The sequence below is a fragment of the Tursiops truncatus genome, chromosome 2 (genome assembly GCF_011762595.2).
Source record: "Tursiops truncatus isolate mTurTru1 chromosome 2, mTurTru1.mat.Y, whole genome shotgun sequence".
Taxonomy (NCBI): domain Eukaryota; kingdom Metazoa; phylum Chordata; class Mammalia; order Artiodactyla; family Delphinidae; genus Tursiops; species Tursiops truncatus.
The window spans coordinates 11,942,478-11,967,878 of NC_047035.1; the positions used below are offsets into that span (position 1 = coordinate 11,942,478).

The 25,401-nt window shown below is 51.9% G+C and overlaps 1 protein-coding gene across 4 annotated transcripts in view; it reads right to left on the bottom strand.

Moving 5' to 3' along the window:
• The window catches only part of RIN3 (Ras and Rab interactor 3), a 119,229-nt gene that overhangs the window by 59,844 nt on the left and 33,984 nt on the right, over positions 1-25,401 (bottom strand). For 3 of the 4 annotated variants that reach the window (XM_073800100.1, XM_033850700.2, XM_033850701.2), the window contains exons 2-3: positions 21,663-21,870; positions 5,313-5,430 (exon numbers count right to left, since the gene is read on the bottom strand). In XM_073800100.1, the coding sequence (XP_073656201.1) occupies positions 5,313-5,430; positions 21,663-21,870 (326 nt within the window). Of the gene's footprint in view, positions 1-5,312; positions 5,432-21,662; positions 21,871-25,401 lie in introns of those variants that run through there. The other variant, XM_073800102.1, reaches the window with a different exon arrangement.

Sequence of the window (25,401 nt, forward strand, 5' to 3'; positions counted from 1 at the left end):
TATATTTCTTATTCTAAGTCACAATAGCACGATGCTGAGTGCTTCCTCTGTGCCAGGCAACACTGTCCCACGTCCCTACCCGAGTTCACTCATCAATCCTCCAAAAGCTGTGCTGCAGATCTTCCCATTTTGCAAATGAGGAAACCGAAGCACAGAGACGTTAAGTAACTTGCCTGATATTGGAAGGTGACAGGGACAGAATAAAAACCTAGAACTGTCAGCCTTTCCAAAGCTCATGCTCTCAAATGAGGTTTGCATTGACAAGAGCACAAGACTCACTCACGAGGCAATACTTGCTCCCTGATAAAATATCAAGAACTTGCCTTCTCCACACCAACCTGACTTTAATAATAATCATTCCTTACCTTTTTATGGACTTCATACATTTTGGTCCAAATACAGGTTCAATCTCATTCTAGGATAATGGGTCAGTTGGTGAAAGGGTCAAACCCAAGAGCACAGAAAGCAAATCTCCCGTGTGGACCTCAAAGGCAATTTGGGTGACACTCTGCCCTCCTGTACATACAGATCTCTACTGCCCAGGAGGACTCATCTAGAATTTCTCCCCTCCTTCGTTTAAAAGGTCCCCCCAGTCCAGCGGTGATAATCATTGACACCAATCAACACAACATTCACCGCATGTGCCCATGAGGTGGGCTCCGTTCCCAAGTGCAAGTGTATCTATCCGATTCAACTACTTGGCCTAAAACCTCAGCCCTAAGAGTGGGAGATTTGCTCAAGGCAAGAAGAAATCCTAACTGAGTTCGACAGGCCAGCCTTTCTAAAACCAGGGGTCAGTCCAGCATAGGGAACAGGCAGGGAGTGAAGTGGGGCTGCCCCCCGAAACTCGGCCAAGTGGCTCAGGCCAAGTACCAGGCAGTCACTTCCTGTAGGGGCCAGACCACACCATCCGCCGCTGTCTCACAGCTCCTCTTCTACAGATGGGGCCAACTGGTTTTCTGTTATTTGGCGGCCAGCAGGAAAATGCCATCCCATGAATGTGTCATTGCCACCATCTTCAAGGGTGCAGATTAATGAAAAAGTAGCTAGTGTGCCCCAGCCAGGTGGCTAATTTCAGCTATAAAGGGGCAGGGCTGAGCCTGGAGGCGGGACTAGCCTCCATCTACCCCGTGTCCTGCTCCTTCGTCTCCTATATCCCCTGAGCCAGTCTCTTCTGCTGGTTGTCTGCCCCCACCCGCCAGACACACATCTGGCCTCTGAGGGTCCCTGATGAAGCTAAGTGGTGACCCAGACGGCGCAAAGCCTTCTTGTCACCTTGGTGCAGCACAGAAGGGGATCGGGGATGCAGTAGATGGTAACAGTTGTTCAAAATAGTCGCTACCCCTCCCTGCTAGTCACATGCTGGCGGGAGGATCATACTTTCCTTTCCATCCCATGGAGTCTGACCTGGCCATCTGACCTGCTTGGCCAATGAAATGTGATGGGAAGTGACACCTGCCACCTCTGAGTAAACCCTTTCGGCTGCCCTCCTGGCATTCTGCCATTTCTCTCCCTTCCCTCTGCCCCCAGCTGGGTGCTGCTCTTTCAGCCCGGATTGCAGAGTGAAATGTTTTTGTGAAGAGCTTCAGCTGACAGGTGACGTGAGTGGGGAATACACTCACATTACTGTGTGTGCAGTGCTGTGTGTGTACAGCCCACTGCAGTGCAGGGCTGTTTGTCACCACAGCATAACCAGCCTGAGCTGACTGGTTCAGAGTTTTGCCATGAAACGCTTCCCAAGGAACTAGAGGATGACCCAAGCACACAGAAGCCCAGAGGTGGTCCACGTGGGTCTTTCCCTTTCAGAGCAAACGGAGTGGGGTCACAGATGAGGCTGACCAGCCACTTCGGGGGATCCCCTTGTCTCCTTCCTTCGCCTCAGCTCTGTGTGGGGAACCCCAGCAAAAGGTCCCGGTTCCAGGCTCTGGGCCTTTCCCTTGCCCACTTCCTCCTCAGGCCATCCCCCCGCCGCAGCCACCATGGCCACGGGAGCACTGAGGAAGTTGGTGGCTCCTTCCTCCCATGAGGGACTAGAAGGCAGGCCCCACACGCTGGGCTGTGATTTACCCAGAGCCTTGGAACCCTGTGTGTCGGCTTATTCCACTCCTCCTTTTGCTTTAATCCTGCAGGAGGCTCAATTATAACAGCAAGAACAACAACACAATTATGACCCTCTGTGGTGCTCTGGGTACCACCCACCCTAAGCACTTCAGACACACTAACTCCTCCTTCCAGCACCCTGGGAGGCAGGCACCGTTATCACCCCCATCTTAGAAGCCTGGAGAGGTTAAGCAAGGTGCCCAAGGTCACACAGGTGGTAAAAGGCAGAGCTCGGATCCGACACAGGCTGTGTGGCTTCCATGGTCCATGCTCAAACACCATGTTCAGGAGGCAGGTACTGAACAGAAAGGTAGGACAAAGGTTGAAGCAGCGAAGCAACATGGCAAAGAAACACACGACCTGCTGATTTCTTGCTGTTGTCTGGTTTCTCTGGGGGAAGATCTCAGGGGTCTGAGGTTTGGGGAGCAGTGGAGTAAAATTAAAAAAGCGAAATGAAACACATGCAAACTTATGGCATCTGTGTAGTCACAGTGAATGGACACGAATCGTGATTTGGAACAGTTATGTTTCACAAAGGGTGTTTGGTTTGCTCTTTTCAGCTAAGCTGAGCGTAAATTTTTAAAGGTTTAAAAATGAAAAATGGAAAATGGGAGGAAGACAGGAAACCAGGGAAGGAAGCTTCCTCCATCCCGAACACCTTGGTTTATTCCTTGGGCTCCTAATCAGAAATGAGACACATAGCCAGACATGACATCCTGGCTGCACGGCCTAGATAGAGCTTGTGCATGCTTCCTGACCGAGTTCCAAAAGCCTGGGGCAGCCAGGTTGTCGCTGGGTTGGGCAGACCTAGAAGAGATTACCCTGGAGATGGGGCAGGGAGGTGGAGAAAGAAGCACAGGGACAGAGGAGGGAAGCAGAACTTCCAGACGTTCCGTCAGTCCAGCCCAACTCCCTTTTCCTCCAAGAAGCCGCCCTGGTCAGCCTTCCCTTGAAGCGACGCTCCCTCCTTCCATTTCTAGAGCACATGCTGACGTGAAACAGGCTCAGCACAATGCAACTCCCTGCTTTCAGCTACGTTCCTAATGTTAGTGTTGAAATTCAAGAGCACAACTGGCTCCTGGACTTCTAAAGGATTGTAGATACCTGGTGTCTGGGCAGCGAAGTCCCCGACAGCCTGGCTACTCTCAATAAGCAGCAGGACTGCACAAGACCATAAGCAGACAGGCTGATGGCTGTCTCTTCTCCCAGGAGATCAAAAGCACACCCGGGGTCTGTGCCGCCCCAGGTGCCCCAAACAACCTCACCCCTTCTGCAGTCATCAGAGGACGCTATATGCTTGGTCTGGGGAAACTGTAACACTCTCCTTCCTCTCTGAGATCCCTACATTGTCTTCCCCGCTGGATGCTGTAAGGCAGGAGTCATTAAGGGTTGCTGTATAAATTAACAACCCCACACACTCCTTACCCCTTACCCAGAGAGCAGACTCCAAGCAGTTCACCAAGATTCAGGCCCTCTGCGCCTCCCTGGACAGGTGTCTGGACCACATTTCCCAGTCTCCCTTGCAGTTGGGTGTGGCCATGTGAGCAAGTTCTAGCCAATGGAATGTGAGCACAAGTGACACACCTACTTTCAGGCATTGAGGTAAGACCTGCCCACAAGCCTCCTCTTTCGCCTTCCAGCCTATGGCATGGAGTCAACCACAAGAAACTGGGGGCTGCGTGCTCCAGATGGGGTCCCTGAATGAGCCTTCCACACTGACCAGGAACCTTGCACATGACTGGGAAACTAGCCCCTTCTGGGTTTAACCCATTACATTTTTTGTTGTTATTGCAACAGCTGGCTAATCTTCCCACTTATGTGTTCTCCATAGCATGACTCTCCACGTTTGTTTAGGGGCAGGGACTGTGTTTTGTTCCCTGCTGTGTCCCCAATGGTAGAACAGCTCCTGAGACACAGAGCAGACACTTAATAATCAACTGTTGAATACACGAATGAGTGAACTGTTTCACCCATTCAGTGTATGGCAAGAACGGGAAACTGCCCCTGCTTTTGCTTTCTCCTCTACCTCTGGAGCTAGAAAAGCAGCATTTAATTGAACTAATATCCTCACCCTTCTGGAGCCAGCCTGTATTCCTTCCTCTTTGACACCCTCCCGGAATCCTTCCCACCGTGGTCTGCATCCTCTGTGCCCCTCGGCCAGAGGTCCCTGTGCAGTTAAATCTGTCACACTGCACAGCAAGTGTTGAGATCTGTGTCTCTCCCACCCACCTTGCCCCCCACCCTCCAACTACACTGGGAGAGCCTTGAAGCCAGAGCTCTGTCTTTTTCATCTTTGCATCTTCCCAGTGTCGGGCACAAGTGTCTCTTGAGAAACAAGCACCCTAAAATATTTTAAAAATATTTATTATATTTATATAACATTTAATTATGCAAATATATGATGAAAGTATATATTTCTATCATACACTTACAATATTTATAAAATACTTAAATATTTTACCTTCTTTAAATGTTGTCGCTCTGCTGCTAACCAAGAGTAAAAAGCTTCTGACATCCCTGGATCAATCTGTAAGAGGATCTAAGCCGGTGCTTGGAATTGTCTACAGATTCTTTCAACAAGCTTTTTGGATCTTAATACCTGGCGTGGCCCACGAGAGGAGGGGCTTCGGAAGCCCAAACCCTTTCAATTGCGTACAAACCCACCCTTGTTTGGGGGTCCCCAAACATTTTTCCACGGAGGCTCAAGCCTGCTCCTGGCAGCCCTGGGCGCACACAGGATTTTTGTCTTTCAAAGTGCTTGCCCGTTTGACCCTCACAAAGGCCCTGTGATACAGACAGGAAGTGACTATTATATCCATTTGACAGATGAGCAAACCGAGGCTCAGAGAGGTTCAGTGACTTGTCCAAGATCACGGTTTGAGTGTGCGCTGAGCTGTCACTAGGACCCAGGGGCCCAGACATGTCCTCTCTTTTCTTTCCCTTTCTCTACCATGACCTAACAAGAGGAGACTTCATAGAGGCCTTGAGGAAGCACAGCCATCAACCTGTGACATGGGTGAGTGGAAACTCGCATTGACTTTTGAGTGATAAACCGAGTTCAGAACAAACCGGGCCAAACAACTTCAGCGGATGAAACCTTCCCCCTTCTTCTAATTTTAGACCCTCTGGCCTGGGAGGAGTGTCTGTGGTTACAGGGCGTAGCATCTGCCGCTGCTGTGTGGCTCCAGGCAGAACGGGGACATGGTACTCACTTGATTTTTCTTCTTTAATGGTGTATTCCAGCACCGCGGATGAGCTCTCGTTTGGGGAAGGGAAGTGCACACAGAGCACCGGGTGCTTCAAGCTGCTGTCCCGGCGGACCAGGAACGTCTGCAATGGAGGAAGGGGGAACTCCATGAGTCAAAGATTTGGGGGGCAGGTTATTTAGAAGGACAAGAGTGAGATGGAAGTCATCTGGAATGTTCCAGAAACAAAAAGGCAAGGTGGGGGAGTCTAGCATCTCGAGGTAGAACTAGGGGTTCTGCCCCCAGAGCCATGTGTCACGTGGTCCATGTGCCCTGGCTCCTTGAGTCTCAATTTCTCATTTGTCCATCGAGGGGGGTCAACTAAATCAGTGTAGATTCCTGAGTCCGTCCCTTGAGATGCTGGTTAGTTGGGGGAGGGGAGCGGGTCTGGAATCAGCTTAATCTGGTACAGGCAGTGATCCAGGGTCACGCTTAGAAAAGCTCAAATGGACGGGCTGAATTTCAACTCACACCCCAGCATGTATGCCCTGGGGGAGGCTGCTGGAAACAATCATAAATATTAGTCAATTCACACTATTTTTCCCCCATGGAAACAAAAATAACTAATAACTAATATACACAGCTTTCTCTGTGACAGGAACTGTTATGAATACCTTGCATATATTCACTTGCTTGATTCTCTCAATAACCCTGTGACGTGAGTTTTGCTGTTATCCCCACTTCACAGATGAAGAAACTGAGGCGCTCTCTGACTTTAACAGGACCTGGCTCTTCGGGCTGGTGTGAAGATCAACTGAGGAAATACCCATATGGGCTTGGCCCCTAGGACATACCCTGGAGGCCTTGCCTGGCCAAGGCCTCACAGCTGAAAGGGGCAGAGCTGGGATTCAGCCCTGGACGCTGGTGTCCATGCTCCAGACCCCATGCTATGCAGCCCCTCTCTGTTCTATACATCCTGCCCAGGGAGGGACTTGCCCTTTCTTCTCCTGTGGGTATACTCTAGTCGAAAACGATGCTTCTGGGACTTCCCTGGTGGTGCAGTGGTTAAGAATCCGCCTGCCAATGCAGGGGACACAGGTTCGAGCCCTGGTCCAGGAAGATCCCACATGCCGCAGAGCAACTAAGCCCGTGTGCCACAACTACTGAGCCTGCGCTCTAGGGCCCAAGAGCCACAACTACTGCGCCCTCGTGCCACGACTACTGAAACCCACGCGCCTAGAGCCTGTGTTCCGCAACGAGAAGCCACTGCAAGGAGAAGCCCGCGCACTGCCACAAAGAGTAGCCCCCGCTCACCGCAACTAGAGAAAGCCCACATGCAACAACGAAGACCCAACACAGCCAAAAATAAATAAATTAAAAACAAAAACAAAACGATGCTTCTGAGCCCCAGGGACCTGTCTGTGCTCTAGTAACCCAGCACCACCCGAAGTCTAAACCAGAGCCAGGGCGTTTACAGACGCCTCACTCTCACTTCTCCTGTTCTGAACGACGGTTCTGCTCAGTTAAGGGGACTGTGACTCTGAAGTTTTCCACTCTTACACCCACAGCAGCCCTGGGGCAGTGCCCTCCCTGTGGCCATCAGGGGGAGGGGACCCCTGATTCCTTTCATAGACTGTGTGGTTTTAAAATGTTCTTTTTAGTCTGCACTGGCCCCACCCAGGCTCGTCCCTTCTTCCAGGTGATGACAGACACCTTCTGGGATCTCCCCAACCTCCTGGGGCACAGCTCCCCCTGGGGAAGAGGAAGAGGGTTGGTCCTCCCCCCAGGAAGGGTCACTCCTTCCTTTCCTGAGAAAGGACTTGGTCATGGTGTCCCCCCTCCCCTCCACCCTCGTCCACACGAGGGGTCTAAGCCGTTCCCACTCAGGCTCTAAGAGCCCGGTCTAGAGTTTGGAAGACCGGAAGTCTGGCCAAAGATGCTGAGAGAAGACTGGGGAGCAGGGCCACTGGGCCTCCAGAGGATGTGGCCCCAAGCCTGACAGGCTCTGGAGAAGCACAGAGATGGTGCTTCTCCCCTTCCCCCACCAAGGCACACTGTCCTGCCACCCCGTGGGTGATGCCTCAAATTACCCGCCATTGTTATTGATTACTATTATTATTATGATATTGCTATATAGTATTTAAATTGTTATTACAATGTCATTATAATTGTCAATAAAACATTATAATAATATTGTTATTATTGACTAGCAGCAGCTAACACATATCGCTTCCCTCCTCTACCCAAGCCTTAACCCCAGTTCATTAGATTCCATGATCTTACTTAATTCTCATACGAGAGGGTGATGCTATTATTATCCCCATCTTACAGATGAGGAAACTGAGCTACAGAGAGGCAGGTAATGCCCAGGATGACAGAGCTGGGACCTGAGCTCAGGCCCTTCGGATCTAGATCCTGAGCCGTCGGCTGCCCTGCGCCCGGCCCCCAGAGGGCAGTCCCTTGGCTGAAGTGTCTGCTCTCCGTGAGAGTGCCTCTTGGGAGCGAGCAGGGACACAAGGCACCCATCAGTCATTGAACCGCGGTCAGAAATGAGTTTGCCAGCCCCTCTCCTCGTGCAGGGCAGGGTGGAGAGAGCCTGAGAACCCAGCGGATAGAGGAAGGCGAGAGAGAGGCTTCTGGGGCAGAAATGCAAGCCGGGCGGGGGTGCTGGTGCCCCACCTGGAAGGACGGCCCTCCTAGGGGACCCAGCGGGAGGCCAGCTCTCCTCTAGACGCTTCTCTGCAGTCCCGGCACAGCCTCGCCTGCTGTGAGCTGATGCGTCCACCTGGACCTGGACTGCCCCCAGGAATGCGTCTTTCCAAGAAAAGGGGTCACTTTGGTTCCTCTTCAGAGATCCAAGGCCGAGCTGCCGCCTACCCATCAGGTCCATGGGACCCAGCATGTGTGAGGGAGTGTGTGTGTGTGTGAGAGAGACAGTAAGCCTATGGGTGCTATAAAAAATACAGCTGGCCTTTGTCTCTGGCTCCTGGCACAGAGTTTCTAAAACCCTTGGATTTTCCTGAGTGATGGGGGTCTTTAGTAATTCATAAAGAGCCCCTTTGGGCCATACCTGAGTTTATGCTAACAGTCGGCTCAAGTGGGACCTTAAAGGAGGGGCTGCCCCCGAAAGCCAGTCGCATAATTCTAGAGGGTTGGAACCCGAACCCCACCCTGACCTCTGGAAAGGGGAGAGGGACTGCAGACTGAGTTCAAGCACCGGGCAATGAGTTAATCTCCTGGCTGGTGAACACACTGACACGTGGGGAGGCTGCGTGCCCGGTTTCCATCGGGAGAGGGTATTGGGGCTCCGTGTCCCCCTCCCCAGCCCAGACCTCACCCCCGTGTCTCACATTCAGCTGATCTTGAGTTGTATCCTTTATATTCAAACTGTCACCATAAGCATAGTGCTTTCAGTGAGTTTTCTGGGTCTTCCTAGCAGATTATCAAACCTAAAGAGGGGTCACGTTTGTGACCAAGTCAGACAGAAGAGTAGGGAGCCTAGGGACCCCACGAGTGTCTGGCATCTGCAGCGAGAGCAGTCTTTTGGGGACCTTCCCTTTAACTTATGGGGTCTGTGTTCGCTTCGGGTAGTCATGTCAGAATTGAACTGAATTGTAGGACATCCAACTGGTATCAGAGAACTGTTGCCCAGAGCATAGTGAGTGTGTGCAAGTGTGTGAACGTGTGTGAGTGAACATATGTGGGAGTGAGTGTGGAATAAGGGAACTCTCGGCTGCTGCCGGGGTCCCCCCTGCTGGAACTCTGGGGAGCCGGGCACAGGGAGCGAGGCCCGAGCGGGAGCCGGTGGTGTCCCTGGGAAGGCAGACAGCAACGTTGGATCCTTGACCCTGACCGGGAAGGAGCTGAGGCTGGCGCTCCCCTCAACTGAAAACAAACTGGGGGTTTCTATCCTTGTAGGGCACATGTGTGAGGGACACAAGCCAGGTCACTGGTTCAGAAGCACATGCACGTAGCAGAGTGGCCCCTCGCCACCCTGAGCGTCAGGAATGGCACAGGAAGGAAAGCAGTGTTTTTCAAACTGTGGGTCATGACCCATTAAGGCAGATGCCACCAACCATTTCTCTTTCCAAAAGAAAATACAAGAGAATAAAACAAGACAGTAAGGATACCTATCCTAAGGATGGACTTTTTGTCAGAGAGATCGAGTGAGAGACGAGTGGACGGCCGGGGCCGCAGGACGACATAGACTGCCTACTCCACTGATGGTCAACTTCTTCCTGGACTATCTGACCCCCACTGATGTCTCTCTAGGGTGACTGCAATGACAAATCATGGTCGCCAGCCTCAACTGGGACCTCCAGCAATGCCGCCTTGCAGTCTAATTGGCTCTTTCACACCCAGCACGCAACTATTTCTGGACTTAGTCACTCCGCTGAGACATGGACCCCGTTCTCCACCCTCCCGTTCCACAGACAGAAAGAAAGGAGATGAGAGCTCTCGGACAGGAACTCCTCCAGCTGCGGGGAGAGTCACAGTCTCTCACAATCTGCCTTTCTTCTTGGGCTCCCAGAGGGCCCAGAGCAGCCAGCCGTGAGCTCTGTGGCCCTGGGTAATTCTGTGGCTTCTCCGAGCCTCAGTGTTCTGAGCTGTAAGTGGGGATAACACCCACGACCACCCAGCAGAAACAAGAAATGAAACCAAAGCCCCACGCCTCCGTGTTGGAAGGGTAAATGAGACGCTGCATAGGAAAGCACCCAGTGGGATACACGTGTCTCCACCGATGCTCACTGAGGATTAATTCTCCATCTGCTTCCGCCCTCCTTCCCCATGGCTGGTTGACACTCCTCAGTCTCCCAGTCTCGGGCTCAGTCTAGAACTGGGGATCGGTCTACCACATGTGTTTGCTGTGAAAAAAACCCAGAAGGGACTTCCTTGAGGGTGTGGCGCAGCGGAGGGTAAGGAGCCAGCAGCTGAAAAGAGCGGCTGACGTCTGCGCTCCGGGCCAAGTACCTCACGCTCGGCATCACCAGCTCTCCCCACAGCCCCAGGAAGCAGGCACTACTACCATTCCTTCCGATGGATGAAGACTCAGGGCACAGGGAGGTTAAATAAACCCAAGGCCACGCAAACAGGAAGTGCAGAAGATGCAGACCCAGGTGTCGCCAAGAACATCTCCCTTATCTCTTGCCATCAAGTCTGTGTTATCTACTCACTACAGGCCAGGGGTGCAGACGGGGGTGGAAAGTCCCCAGGCTGGGCTCAGGTTCCCAGTTCTGAGCGTCCAACACCCACCCTTTCAGCATGGCCACAGAGCCTCCTGTAGCACTTCCTTCTGCCGTGGCCAAGTCCTGGGGCTCTTATCTGAAAAGCCAAGATAAGGTTCTGGGTTGGGGGTTTAGGGGGAGGAGCAGGGACAGAGGCTAGAGGAGTCCTCTGACCTCTCCCGCCCAGATGGCAGTCGGGGAGGGGGCACTGACAGGTGCCTGCTATGGGCAGAACCCCAGTCAGTGGTCTGCCTTGGCCACTGTCCTTCGGAATAAGATGGTCTGTTCCACGTTCCCCTTTGGGGAGGTTTAGCACCTCAGCTAGTCACAGGGTCCCTTCTAGGAAGTAGCCACAGACAGCACCTCAAAAACAGTGTCGCCGTGCGGCTCACTGCGAGAACGTATGCAGACCGGTAACTCCTACAAAGCGTTCTAGATTAAGGTGCATCTCCCATGCTTAAACCCAGCAGAGTTCAGCAAAGCCAGTGCCAGGAGAAGGGCATCTGAGTGAACTGCCTGTGTCCCTATCACACCCCTCCCCCACCAGGTGTCCATTGCTTATCCTCTAAGGAGATGTTGCCCGTGATGGTTGTTGCAGGTGAGCACCCAGGGGGCTCACGGGCTGGGTGTGCCTCCCAGAGCTCCTTCTCCAGCACCCTTGAGGGGGTCCATGTGCAAATTCTCCAAGCCCCTCTTACTTCTCTTTCTACCCCCTGCAGCCCACTTTTTAGAGCTGCAGGGGGACTCAAAGCTCAGCTCTGCTCCTTACCAGCTGTGGGTCTGCAGGCAAGTTACTTTTACTCCTCTGGTCTCGATTTCCTCGTCTGAGCCTGAGAATAATCATCTCCACCTCTCAGGGCTGCTATGAGAATTGCTGGTCATATATATAAATGCCTGGCATAGAGCATGCACTTGATACTTATTATAGACTGCTACCATTTACTGAGCACTAAACCAGATGCTAAGATTTTTATCTGCATAATCTTGTTTGACAAATAAATGATAACTATTAACACGATTATTATTATGTATCTTTTTTCCAAACAAAGAGATAGGAAAACGGGCTCAAAGATCACTCACCTATGCGGTAGATTAAAATGGCCACAAATTCTTTGCAGCTCCTCCCATCGAGAGGTGGGGTCTATTTCCCTGCACCTGGAAGGGTGGCCTTAGGATTTGCTTTAACCAAAAGAATGTATTGGGGACTTCGCTGGTGGCGCAGTGGTTAAGACTCCGTGCTCCCGATGCAAGGGGCCTGGGTTTGAGCCCTGGTCAGGGAACTAGATCCCACATGCATGCTGCAACTAAGGAGCCCACATACCGCAACTAAGGAGTTGGTGAGCCGCAGCTAAGGAGCCCTCGAGCCACAACTAAGGAGCCCTCGAGCCGCAACTAAGGAGCCCATCTGCCGCAACTAAAAGACCCAATGCAACCAAATAAATAAATATTTAAAAAAAAAAAAAGAATGTAGCAGAAGTGACTCTGTGGCGGGCTAAGCCTAGGCCTTAAGAGGCATGTCTGCTTCCATGCTCACCCTGTTGGACCACAGCTGTCATGTGAAGAAGGCTGAGTGAGCCCGCTGGAGTCGTGAGGCCCAGCCCATAGCTGGTACTAACCGCCAGACAGGGGAGCAAGGCCATCTCTGGCCAGCTGGCCAGATGACTGCAGCTGCCTGACTGACCCCAGGAGAGACCAGCAGAAGAACCACTCAGCAGAACCCAGTCCAAACTGCTGACCCACAGAATCCTGAGAAAGTTGAATAGTGGCTGTTTTAAGCCACTGGATTTTGGAGCGGTTCGTTATGCCACAGTAGGCAATGCTACAGCTGTGGGTTATGTGGAGGTGGGGCCTCATCCTTTGGATACCCCCCTCCTCTCTTCCTCCTATGAGGTGCTGTTGAGGGGTCCCCAGAGCTTGGTGGGGAAGTTTGAAAGCCACGGGTATGTCCAGCTCCTCACTCTATAGCCAAAGAAACCAAGACCCAGAAATGCAAAAAGACATCCTGAGGTCACATTATTTGTTCGTGGCAGAGCCAGGACAAGAATGCAAGGCCAGTGACCTTCAGATCAGGGTTGTGACCATTATAGTACATGTCCTCCAACCCAGCCAGCCCACCAACTGAGCATGTGTTTTATGCCAGGCACCTGGTTAGAGGTTTTAGATACCTTGCAGCAACTCCCTCCCTGGCGTTTAGAATATTTTACCCCTTGTACAGATGAGAATACAGTGTAGGAAGAAGACTGGCAAAGAGGGAGGGAAAGGGGAAGGTCCAGAGCATCGGGCCTTGGGCCCTTCTGTGGAAGACTTTAGCCCACGATCTCTGGAGCCAGGCTCTCAGAGGTCAGTCCTTAGTCGGCTACTCTTGAGCTGTGTGACTGCTCTGGGGCTGCTTCTTCCTCTGCAAAATGGCATCATGATAGTTCCTGCCTGTGATGGTCGCTAAGAGTCAGCCCCCCTGAGAACCAGTTCCCCTCCCTCTCCTGGCTAACTGACCACAATTCTGGCCTGGGAGCAGTGCATTCTGCCTCAGGAGATGAATCCTGTTTGGTCAAAGCCAATCATGGCTCTTCTGTTCCCCTCTGCCACTCACCCCCTTCCCCAGCCTCCCTCACAGTCAGGGGTAGCCAATAAAGTATCTGGAAAAACATCTGTTCCCTGACAAAAAGGCTGAGCCTAAGAGAAGAAAGCCTTTTGCCCATGACCTCCTGCTTTTAAATGGGTGAGATGGCTGGAGCTGCAGCTGCTATTCTGTAACCGTGAGGAGACAAACAGAGGACAAAAGCTAACCTTGAAGATGGAGGAACAGAAAGGTGGAAAGGACCTGGGTCTTGAAGACATCACTGGACTGCTAAACCAGCCCTAGACCCCAAACCTCCATATTTCTCATTAGATAAACAACAGTAGCCTTATGGCTGAAGCTACCGTAGGCCCAGTGCCTCAAAGGATTAATGAAAGAACTGCCCACATGACTTCGGCAGAGGGCCTGCTATATAATAAGCACCCAGTATATGGTGTCTCTACCTGCCTCAGAGCCCCCTGCTGTACGGAGGAAGCGTTTCCACCCTCCTGTTCATGGATGGCTCTATGATTCAGAAAGGCAACATGGTGGGGCACCAGGCACCCTGGAGACGGAAAGAGACCCTCACTAGCAGCTCCAGACTTCAGGTCTCAGCCCCGAGTGAAAGGATGAGCTCAAGGTGAGCAGTGAGGGAAAGTGAGGTGGCAAGTCCAGGCACCGGAACCTTCTCTGTCCACCTCCAGGACCCTTGCCTGTGGGCTGCCTGGGGTTATTAGGAATGGAGCAGCTCACACTACTGCTCCCAGCTCACACTGGGACCCTCCCTGAGCCACTGCTCCCGAAAGCCTTCCCTGATTAACCGGGCCACCCACAAAGCTTGCTGTGCCCCAGTGTCCTCACTCAACGTCTCTCCTCTGTGGGAACAAGCGTCGTCTGGTGCCTTGTTGAGCTGACATCTGAGTCACCCATTCCTTCTGTTCCCTCTTTATTTTTTTCCCCTTTTGTCAGCTTCCCCAACATACCGGATTAGGAACTCACCAAAAGCAGAAGAATCCTCTTTCCCCAATTGTACAAACTGACGGGCGACATGCCCACTCTGAGGGTCCGGTTTTCTTTGAAGAGCTAGGATTCCCCTACCACCACCCCCTGAAACAACAGTGGGTTCATGGTCAGGTCCCTGGGCTGTGAGGCAGGACACAGTGTCCCTCTTGGTGCGGACCCTGGCTTGCTGTGCCCTTCGGCAAGTCACTTCCCCTCTCTGAGCTGGCTTTTCCAGGCTAGCGAAGTAGGGGGACTAAAGGGTCCAGGACTCCTTCCTTCTAGAAGATTCTCTCCCAGCATCAGTGTCCTGGGGTCTTTCCCAAACCCCCAAGAGGCTTACATGAGGGTTAGTTTCACAGGTAAATTACTGCAATCCAGGAGGTTCGAGCCCCTGGCTGGGTTGGAGCCCTTCTGTATCCACCTTCAGCCAGAGGGGGTTTGGAAAGACCAACTGATTTCAGAAACAGCTGGGACAGAAATATGCTTAGGGAGAGAATTATGCAGCCACTGCATTCCCCTCCTCCTCTTCAAATAATTACATAAAAACCCAAAGCTAAATACACTCTAAATGGTTTTGTTTTTACTATTCCTTCTTGGCCCGGACAATCCAGAGCTGTGTCTGCTTTTCTACTCTTGTTATTTTAGGACTATTTTCCAGTCGCTTGGGGAAATTTTCCAATCACCCTCTTTAGGGCTGGAACAGAAGTGGCTGGTTCTTCCGAGGCACCACAAGTGCCTGTGGAGGTCAGGGGTCCAGTGGCCGAAGCCCCCTCTGGACACGCGTGGCCCACCTTTCCCATTACTGATAACGAGGCTGTAGCCTGGCATGGAGCAGCGTTTCTCATCCTGGCTGCCTATCAGAATCGCCCTGGTGGCTGAGCCCCGCTCTAAGCCAAAGAAACCCGCATTTCTGGGGATGAGGCTGACACACTGTGGTTTTTTTTAAAAAAAAAAGTCTTTGAAAGCAGTCAGTTGGTGGGTTCAAATCACCCTCTATCACTTAGTGGCCATATGACTGTCAGAGGTGGGTTTCCTCACTTATAAAATAGAGAGCCTGCCCCCTGTTCTGCAGGGCTGGTGGAAAGATGAGAGACGGTGCTTGGCACACAGGAGACCTGCTGACTATGCCTTCTTCCCTGGCTCTGGCATCCCGAAGGGGCAGGAAAGGGGTTTCACCGGTGCTTTCGCCAAACTATATTGGACATAACTGGTATTCCTTGGTCTCACAGCAGGGGAAGATGCCTTGAACGTGGGCTGGTCCATATTGCAACTCAGGCTACTGCAACTCTTTTTTTTTTTTGCGATACGCAGGCCTCTCACTGCTGTGGCCTCTCCCGTTGCGGAGCACAGGCTCCGGACGCGCAGGCTCAGTGGCCATGGCTCACGGGCCCAGCCGCTCCGTGGCATGTGGGATCTGTGGGATCTTCCCGGACCGGGGTACGAAGCCGTGTCCCCTGCATCGGCAGGCGGACCCTCAACCACTGCGCCACCAGGGAAGCCTTGCAACACTTGAGCTAACCCCTCACTACAAAAAGCAATCTTACAAGAGGTTTCTTTCACTAAAAGACCACCTCTTGGCCTAGAAGCAATGACACTTCAGTAGCAATGAACACACATAGCGCCAGATCTTGGTTTCTAACATTATTCTCCAATAAAAGGAACAAGGGTTCCTTGGAGAAATGGCCGATCCTAGGACTGAGGCAAGAAATATACAAGACAATGTGGAGCATCTTTTAGTGTAAGAAAGTAAGGAAGTGCTCTGAACAAACAAATAATCAAAACACACGCACAACGATGGGGTTATGTCAAAGGGACACAGGAGTCAACTGAAAGAGCTCCCGGTGGCCAAATTTGGAACAATTTGAGCAATAAAATAATTATGGTAGTATTGGATTATAACTCAAAGCATAAAATAAGTACCTATGAGTCTACATCGATATTAGTAAGTGGTCGAATAAATAAATAAATGGGGGAGAAGAGACAAATCTCTTGTGCGTAAGAATTCCAAGTAGTTTATGTAGACGCTCTGCCCTCAAGTAGGTGGAGCATAAATCCCCCCTCCCTGAGTGTGGGCTGTGCAGAGTGACTTCCTTCCAAAGCGAACTGTATGAAAGGGGGAGGAGAAGGAGTAACTTTACAGCGGAAACTGACAGCTGATCAAGGTCAACATCAACAGTGACGTCATGTTGACAGTAGGAACCTCTGTCATGATGTGATGAGAATGGCGCTGTGCCTATGGGATCTTCCTCCCCCAAACTCATACCCCCAGTCTAACCATCTGACAAATCCCAGGTGAGGGACATTCTACAAAACACCTGACCAGTACTCCTCAAAACCATCAAGGTCGTCAGAAACAAAGAAAGTCTGAGAAACTTGCAGCCAAGAGGAGCCTAAGGAGACCTATGACTATATGTGATGTGGTGCCCTGGATGGGATCCTGCAACAGAAAAAGACATTAGGTAAAAGCTAAGGAAATCTGAATAAAGTATGGGCGTTAGTGAATACTAATGTATCAATACTGGTTCATTAATTGTGACAAATGTACCATACTCATGTTAGATGTTAACAGTGGGAGAAATTGGGTGAGAAGTACATAAGGGAACTCTCTGTACTGTCCTTGCAACTTTTCTATAAATCAAAAACTTCTAAAATAAAACTAAAAGAAAAAACACCCCAGCATTTGGGTGCAGGATGAATAAAGATGGCTTTTGATTGCCTTGCTCTGGATATACGCGAATCAGAAAGGGGCCAATATGTTCCCAGAACCTTATCAGAGAAGCAGGCTGCAGGAGATGGGGAGTAGTAGAGGGGGTGGGACATGGTCAAGGTCATACAGATATTTGGGACAAAGGGGCTGGATCTCCAGTCTCCTGACCACTGGCCCCAGACATGATGAAGCACTGTCTCTCACTGGTGCCATGAGGGGTGGGTCCAGGTTATTTCTGAGGACCCTCCGAACTCTCACAGCCTGGGGGCTACCCAGTGTCTATATCTTAAAAACGATGAAGCCATTGCACTGGTGGAATTTCAGACAGTTCCACGAGAGTGATATTATGCAGCAAAGGGCCTTCCCAGCATCTCCTGAAGATCATACTATGCAGACTCTGCTCTTACTAGCTGTGTGACTTCAGGCAAGTGACTTAACTTCTCTGTGCCTTCATTTCCTTATCTGGAAATGGGGACACTAATAACGCCAACCAGACAGAAGTTGCTGTGAGGATCAATAAGATCATGCAAAGAACAACTTTGGGTAAAAGTTGGCCAGTCTTTTATCAGAGTGTGAGCTTTAGGGCTTTGCTTTCTGCTTGAAAATACAGAAGCTCACGGGGAAGAGTGGGGTGTGAGGGCAGAGAATTGAACAGAAGGTGCATCTCCTCCAATTTTGTTGTCCTCGGGGCTGACCCAGTCCCTGTGGTCTCAGAGGGAGAGTAAGGGGGCAATAGCAGGAAGGGCCCGGCTGATCTCTTTTAGCCCATCACCTTCAGTCTTAACAGTAGCCTGTGGTCTCATTCCTGGGATTAGATTCAAGGCTCTGGACAAGGGTGTCACTTCAGGACCCAGCCTGAAGCTTTCTGTTTTCTATACTCAGCCCCTGAGTTGTAAAACAGCGACCTGGGTACCTCCACCTACTTGGGGTGAAGAGGTGTCTGGGCCTCTTGTAGCCACGGAGCCTGGGATGAAGGCTTAAAGCCTTGTGTGATGTGTGCTCACCTAGAAAGTAAACACAGCCACGTGACCTTCGTCCCTCACTGCAGGCAGGCCCTGAGCAACTGGCCCGGCTTTGCCAGCTCCCCAGAACCAGCCCCATTCTCCCTGCCATCCTTCATTCACTTGTTCTAACGAACACCCAAAGCCAGACATACCCTGCACCCAAGCCTGAGCCAGACGCTGGCATTGCAAGGCAATGAATGCATCTTGGTGCTGCCCTCCAGCGACTCCAGTTGGCTCCAATCCCTGCGGTCATGCCCTCTTCCCTCCCTGTGTGCCCCAGCCCAGCTCATGCCCACTTCTGGGGCTCAGCCTGTGCTGTTCCATCACCCATCCACCCACTCAGCTCCCCCATCCCAATCCTGCCCGTCCATCCTGCATGGCCCAGCTCGGCATCTGTCTCCTCCAGGAAGTCTGCCCAGATCAGCCCACCTGGACAGGCTCCCCGCCTCCTCTAGGTCACTCGCTGTCCTGCCTTTTACCCAGCACTGAGACATCCCCTCCCCATGCCTTCCCATTCATATCCGTGCATGAAGCCCCCACTAGACCCTCTGAGAGGACAGTGGTAAGATCAGATTTTATCCATCTTTATAAACGTGTCTTATACCCAAACCCATCTGGTATTGACTGACCTCAAAACATTACTTCTTTTTCTTTCCGGCTACTAACCTTCACCCTTGGGAGGGGTGTGCTTTGGCTTAGCCGAGACTGGGATCAAATCTCAGCCCTGTAACTCACTAGCCATGTGACCCTGGGCAGGTGACTTCACTCCCAGTGGTAGAGGCTGCTGGGGCCCTGCCCACTCTTTTTAGTGGACCCCAGTCCTGCTTCCAACAGCCAGCTTGGCATCACTTTGCTCACCGGCTGTTTCTGGCCAGAGTCAGATTTTCTCATACTGAGAGCAGAGAGGTGGTGCTGGAACATGAATCCTCATCCCCCATTGCCTGGAACCAATGGCTATCATCAGTCAGTGGATAATATCAGCTCCCTCAGCCCTCTGGGCAGAATGACCTTGAGATGTGTTTCTACCCTGGCTCCCAAAGTGCCCCAGCAGAAGCCAGCTCCACTGCCCCCAGGGGTAACCTGCATCAACACAGAACTTTTTTTTTTTTTTTTTTTTTTGCGGTACGTGGGCCTCTCACTGTTGTGGCCTCTCCCGTTGCAGAGCAACAGGCTCCGGACACGCAGGCTCAGCGGCCATGGCTCACGGGCCCAGCCGCTCCGTGGCATGTGGGATCTTCCTGGACCGGGTCACGGACCCGCGTCCCCTGCATCGGCAGGCGGACTCTCAACCACTGCACCACCAGGGAAGCCCCACACATACCTTTTATTAGCTGCCCTCCCTTCCTTGTCTTATTTCCCCCACTGGTGTCCCCTGGGGTCACCTCCCAGATCCTCTGCTTCTGGGAACCCCAAGGGCACTCTTCATAGCCACAGTTTCATTACCAGTAAAATGAGGATAATGGCAGAGTCCACCTCACAGGATTATAGCGAGGATTCAATGAGGTGACGTTCATACAACACTTGGTACAGGGCCTGCCGTTAATAAGCAATCTCCACACAGAACCACTACTGTTGTTTTGAGTTGGGCTTGTCGTAAACTTTTTGAAGAGAGTATCGAACCTTTGGACAAAGTGGGCATGACTTACACCCAGTGCAGCTCACCTTGGAGACCCACTTGCCGTCTCCCGGGACGGTCCTCACTGTCTGGTCCACCCCCATCTACACGCATGCCTGGACACACCTCTCCTGATGACCAAGTAAGGTCCAGAAAATGGCCATTCGTCACACCACAACCTTGCACTTGGGCCTGTTTCTCAGCTGCATCCTCCCAAGAAGGGTGGGACGCTAATCCCCTCAGATCCTAATAGGAGAGTGGACGACCAGCTGGGGCTGCAGCCTGGGAATACCGACTGGAACACCTGCTGGTATGAATCTCTGATTTTATTTTCTATGCAGTTTCATAATCTGCTCTAAAGCCTCAGGCAGTTCGAAACTGAAAGCCTTTAGGTGGGGAGGAATGAAACAACAGATCTTGTTTCCTTGAGGATGCGGGTCTCCCTGCCTCCCCACCCTCGCCGCAACCCTCTCCCCAGCTGGGGCCATGCCTTGGGGGAGGCCTCCCCTGGCCCCGGAGGGATTCAGCTGGGTCTTTAGGCCTCTACGGTCCCCACTCACTATGGCAGGAGCCTCTGTGGGACTTCGTGGTACTTTGCTGGAGGCCCCATGAGTTCCAGTTATTCCAAAGTTCAGGTACAACTGCTGACTTGATGGATTTTATCTAGTCCAGGATGAATTAGTCTGCTAACTACCTGAGCCCCCTGTGTTTAGGAGCTTGGACTATTCCCCGGACACAGTGTAGCGATACACACCACATTGAGGGTTAAGAACGGCAAAAAATGGCTATAAGATGCAATTCCATCTCGGTCAAATACAACCTGTGTGTATGATACAGCACGGGAGCTCCCCGACTGCTCAGGCACGCGATCGCTGTGTCCCCTGGGGGAGGTCACTTAACTGCTTCGTATTTCAGTTACTTCCTCTGTGAAACGGGTATATTAGTATTACCTACCTCAGAGGGCTGCTGTGAGGATAAACTGCTTATACACGTGACAGTGCCCAGAACACAGTAAAGTGCTTGGTGAATGCTAGCTGTTACAGATGTGGGTGTCTGCATGGAAGATGAATGGACAGATACGCCACACACGGCCAGCAGAAATGACTTCTGGAAGCAGACCGGTGGCTACCAGGGGCCAGGAGAAGAAGGAATGGGAGTAACTGCTTAATGGATACGGGGTTTTATCTTGGGGTGATGAAATGTTTTGGAACTAGATAGAGGTGGTGCTTGCACAACCTTGTGAATGTACTAAATTGTGCACTTAAAAAATGGCTACTTTTGGGCTTCCCTGGTGGCGCAGTGGTTGAGAGTCCGCCTGCCGATGCAGGGGACACGGGTTCGTGCCCCGGTCCGGGAAGATCCCACATGCCGCAGAGCAGCTGGGCCCGTGAGCCATGGCCGCTGAGCCTGAGCGTCCGGAGCCTGTGCTCCGCAGCGGGAGAGGCCACAACAGTGAGAGGCCCGCGTACCAAAAAAAAAAAAAAAAAAAAAAAAAAGGCTACTTTTGTGTTATGTGAATTTCACCTCAATTTAAAAAAAGCCCCAAACAAAAAAAGACTTCTGGGAAATAGGTTAGGTGAAAAAGAGTGGGTGGCAGAGACCTTATCAGACACTTTACTTCTTACTTTATCACTTCTGTCCAGCTTGATTTTTTTTTACAGTAAATACTTGTATGTATCACTTTTAAAATTAAACAAATTAAAAACAATTTTAAAGGAAGTAGCACGTAAGAGAAAATGCATGGTGCGTGGCATCTATCTTCCTCTGTAATGCTTACACCACGAGGAGGAAAATACTATTAATGACCCCATTTCAAAGTGAGAAAAGTGAGGCTCAAAAAATTGAAGCCATTTCCCAACTCACAGAGCTTGACTCCAAAACAAAACAAAACAAAACACTTTCGATTCCATCACACAGCCCCTCATATTCACATGTAAAATAAGGGGGTGTAAAATGATTTCTCAGTTCCCTCCGGCTCGGAGACTCTCTAGTCCCTGGCTGAGTTCTCAAAGTGTCAGTCCTGCCGCGGGCACCCATACGCCCAGAGAGCCCCCGCCAGCCGTACAGCCCCAGTGGGACACCTGCTCCCCAGAGCAGAAACCACACCTCCCACCAGTCCCTTGCTCCTGAGTTCTGGTCGAAAAGCTGATAAAACCTAAGAAAAGAGAGCAAATGGGCAGCTGTCCAGAGGGCAGCTACTTCCGTGGGAGCCCGCGCAGTTCCCGACAGCCGTGCCCACCTACCGGCCATGAGAGACCCCGACTCACCCCGGCCGCCTCCCGGTGCAGGATCCTGGTCGCCTCTGCCCGGCCCAGACCCACGTGCAGCCACACCGGGCAGGTCTTGACGAGCTTCTCCAGGACGCTGATGCCCCGGAGAGGAAGGCAGTTCTTCGGAGTGACTGGCAGACGAGGCCCCACGCCATCTTCCTCCTCCTCTTGCTGTCCCTCTCCTTTGCCAACATCTGGAATAGGACTGAGAACAGAATCAAATGACCAGCCCGTCCTGCCGCTAGCCCAGAGAGGGGTTTACAACAAACGGCGATTCACTTCAACCATGCTTATTTATTCAGCATCTAGGTAGCCTGGGGCCCTTTGGGGAATTAAAAATGAACAAACCGGGATCTTCGCCTTAAGGCGCTTATAATAAAATGAGTGAGACATACACAGAAAAAACCAGCTGTAGCACAAGACTGGAATAAATATAACAGAAGCACAGTGCAACGGAAGTAGCTAATTCCAAGCCAGGGTGGGTTCAGGAAAACAACGGCATTTGAGCAGAGCCCTGAAGAGGGTTTTTAAAACTTTTTAATTGAAGTGTAATTTATACACAGTGAAATGCACTAGTCTTTAGTATACAGTCAGACAAAGTTTTACGTATGTCTACACCCGTGTAACTACCACCCAGATCAAGAGAGAGAGCTGTGTTACCCAATACCATAGCCACTAGCCACATCAGATCTTAAGTGAGTTGTCTGAACTGAGACATGCTCTAAGTATAAAATACACACAGGATCTCAAAGACTTGGTATGAAAAAAAAAAAGACCACAAAATAGTTCACTAATAATATTTTACATTGATTGTATATTGAAAGGATAATTTTCAGATATATTGCGATAAGTAAAACATTATTAAAATTAATTTCACCTATTTCTTTTTACTTTCGGTGTGGCTACTAGAAAATTTAAAACCAAATATGTGGCTTGCATTATATTTCTATTAGATATGCTGATACAGACATTTCCAGAAGGCTTTCTTGTGCCCCTCCCAGTCGACACTCCCTGACCCCCAAGCTGACGATGTAAAACGTCAGGGTCCCTGGGGAAAGGAGGAGAATCACAGGCCTGAGAAATGGCAAGACAAAGTAGAGGTCCAGTCTAAGAGATCCCAGACCGTTCCCAACACGCTCCCTCCACCCGACCCCCTACACACTGGCATGTGAGTTTTGATTCCAGAAAAGGAGGAACAGCATCTTGGTGCCTCAAATCCTGAGTCGGGTGGGCTGTGTGGTCTGTTTGCCTTCTACCTGAGGAACGAAATCTCAGGATATCTGCAGGGGTGAAAACCTTAATCAGACAGAAGGGGCTAGTTATAAAGCCAGGAAGATGTGGCTGGTGCCTCTCCTTTGCTCCATGTCCCTTGATGTTGCCCACGGGCACCAGAGATAAAGCTGGTTGTTAAGGAGCTGCCGGGGGGTGGGGCGGGAGGAGGCCAGGATGAGCCCTGTTAGAGGCACAGAAAAGTGGAATCATTTGCTGAGGTCAGAGGGCAACGGGAGCCAGGAGTCCTGACGAGGGGATGAGCATTTCCTCAAGGGGAGGGCGAGGGTCCTGGTGGTTCTCTGGGTGGTGGGGAGACTGGGAAGTGTGGGATTAAACAGGTCTAGCGGTGTTGGGTTTTGCAGAGACCAGACTAGAAAGGTACGTGGTGATGAGAGATCCGGCAATGTCAGTGTGCTAAAAATTCCCTCCTCTGACGCCTCCACTCTAAACCTTCCGAGGAGCCCTCCCTCCCTGGATGCTGCGTGTGCCGTGGGTTCCTACGGATTTCCCCTCTGGGTCCACACAGAAGAGTGTGCCACGTCACCAGGCTGACAGGAGTGTCCCAGGCAGCTGCAGGCGTCATGGGTCTGGAAGGGGCAGCAGGGCAGCCCCATGGGTGTCCACAGGCTGTGGAATTGGGTCTCATTTGGAGCTCAAGGCCAGGGCGGCCCAGCTCATACTGATGTGACCTCTTCCCAAGCCCTGAAATGCGGTCCAGCATCTCCTCTGGGAAAGCAGTGAAAACAGTGGAGGCCAGAATTACCCAGAAACAAGCATTCGGGGCCTGTTAGGTTTTTCCAACCTCCCTTGGAAACACAAAACATCCTTGGCACCAAAAAGGCTTTATAATCATCCTAAAACCTTCTCACTTGGCCCAGGGCTTCCCCCAGAGGCCAGTTAGGACTCTAACGGCAGCTGGAGTGACAGCAATTGGCTCTCTCTCTGCCACTAACTAGGCTTAGGTAGCTTAGTTAAGTCCATGGGTAAGTCCGTTCCCTCTTAGGGTCTCAGTTTCTGCATCTATCTGCTTCTCAGACTAAACCACTCAAGAGGCCAAAGGCTCTTGAGATATTGCTTTCCAGGAACTGCCCAAGTCTTCCAGTGTTCTCCCTTCCCGCTGGGTGGGCCAGGGCAGGAGTCACAAGGGCTTGCTCAGGGCCCCCTAAGTGGTGGCTTGGCAGGACCTGAGGCTTGGAGTGGAAGCCGTAAGTGTCAAAGGCCGCAGCAAGGTCTAGACGTTACAGAAGGAGCAGCTGAGGCTAGGGGAGGTTTGGGCCTTGCACCAGGTCACAGGAGCAGCAGAGCCCTGAAGGGACAGAGTGACACGGACACCTGCTGTGACCAGGCCAAAGAATGGTAACGGGACCAGGAAGTTGCCTCCTAATCTCTGAGTCCCTGCTGACCTTGGGCCTCTAGATGCCCATTTGCGACCATTAAATGCTGGTGCTGATGCTGGGGCTCCAGGCTGGACTGCCGGGCTCGAGCAGGAGGGCAGAGAGGTGAACGCCCTGAGCCGGCACCCGGGCAGGCTGCTTCCCTGCCATGATTACTGCTGTTAAACAGCTTGGCCACACCAGCTCTAACTGCCAGGGACCATCACTGAGCCCACAGTGGCTATGTCATCTGCTGGCACGGTCGGCCACCCCAGCTCCCGTGCCCTCCCTCTCACCAGCCAAGATCCAGCTGAGGGCCCTGCGGAGGCAGCCACGGGGGCCCCGGGTAATTAATGGCACTGTTAGCGCAGAATAATGAGCCTAAAAACTTTAGAGCAATTCCACCGGAAAGACAAACCATTCCATGACTGTTTTCCTTCTGCTTGCTCACGGGAAGTAGAGCAATTAGCTCTCATCAGCAGTCCTAACAGCCTTCCGATTCAAGGGGCGGGTCGTCCGTGCTGCCCCACCCAGACGCAGTGTGGTCAGACACCAGGGAAACCTTTGCCCTGGGCCACAGGGACAGGGCCTGGGCTCAGCATCCTGGCCTTAGCTCCCAAGGGAAGGAGTGACCTGGCGTGGTGCCGCATCCAGCCACCGGCCTATGCAACCTGGGTGAGGTGGAGAGGAGAGCTCTGCTCTGGGGTGGAGAGGCCGCCCGAGGGGCCACCCAGGTGGTGTGGTGTCAGCTCGGGGTGCAGCACCCTGGCTGGATGCTGCCTGTGTGGAAGAAGGCCCCGCCGTTTCCCAGCTCATGAGGACGCCAGCTTCGGGCTGCCTGTGTGGGTCCCAGGGAAGCAGCTCAGAAAGTTCCAATGAAGCCTCATTGTAAGGAGAACTGAGGCCCCCTTGTACAGACTTGGCCGGAACTTGGGGGAGTGTGGGATGGAAGGGGAGGACCAGGAAAAGGCCGTCTCCGTCCCACCCACGATCCTGACCTCAGGCCGGCCTCACCCCAGCTTCAAGGCCAAGTGGCTGTATTGAGATAAAGAGACCTGGTCCCAGCAATCAATGTTATGGGACGGCCCGAT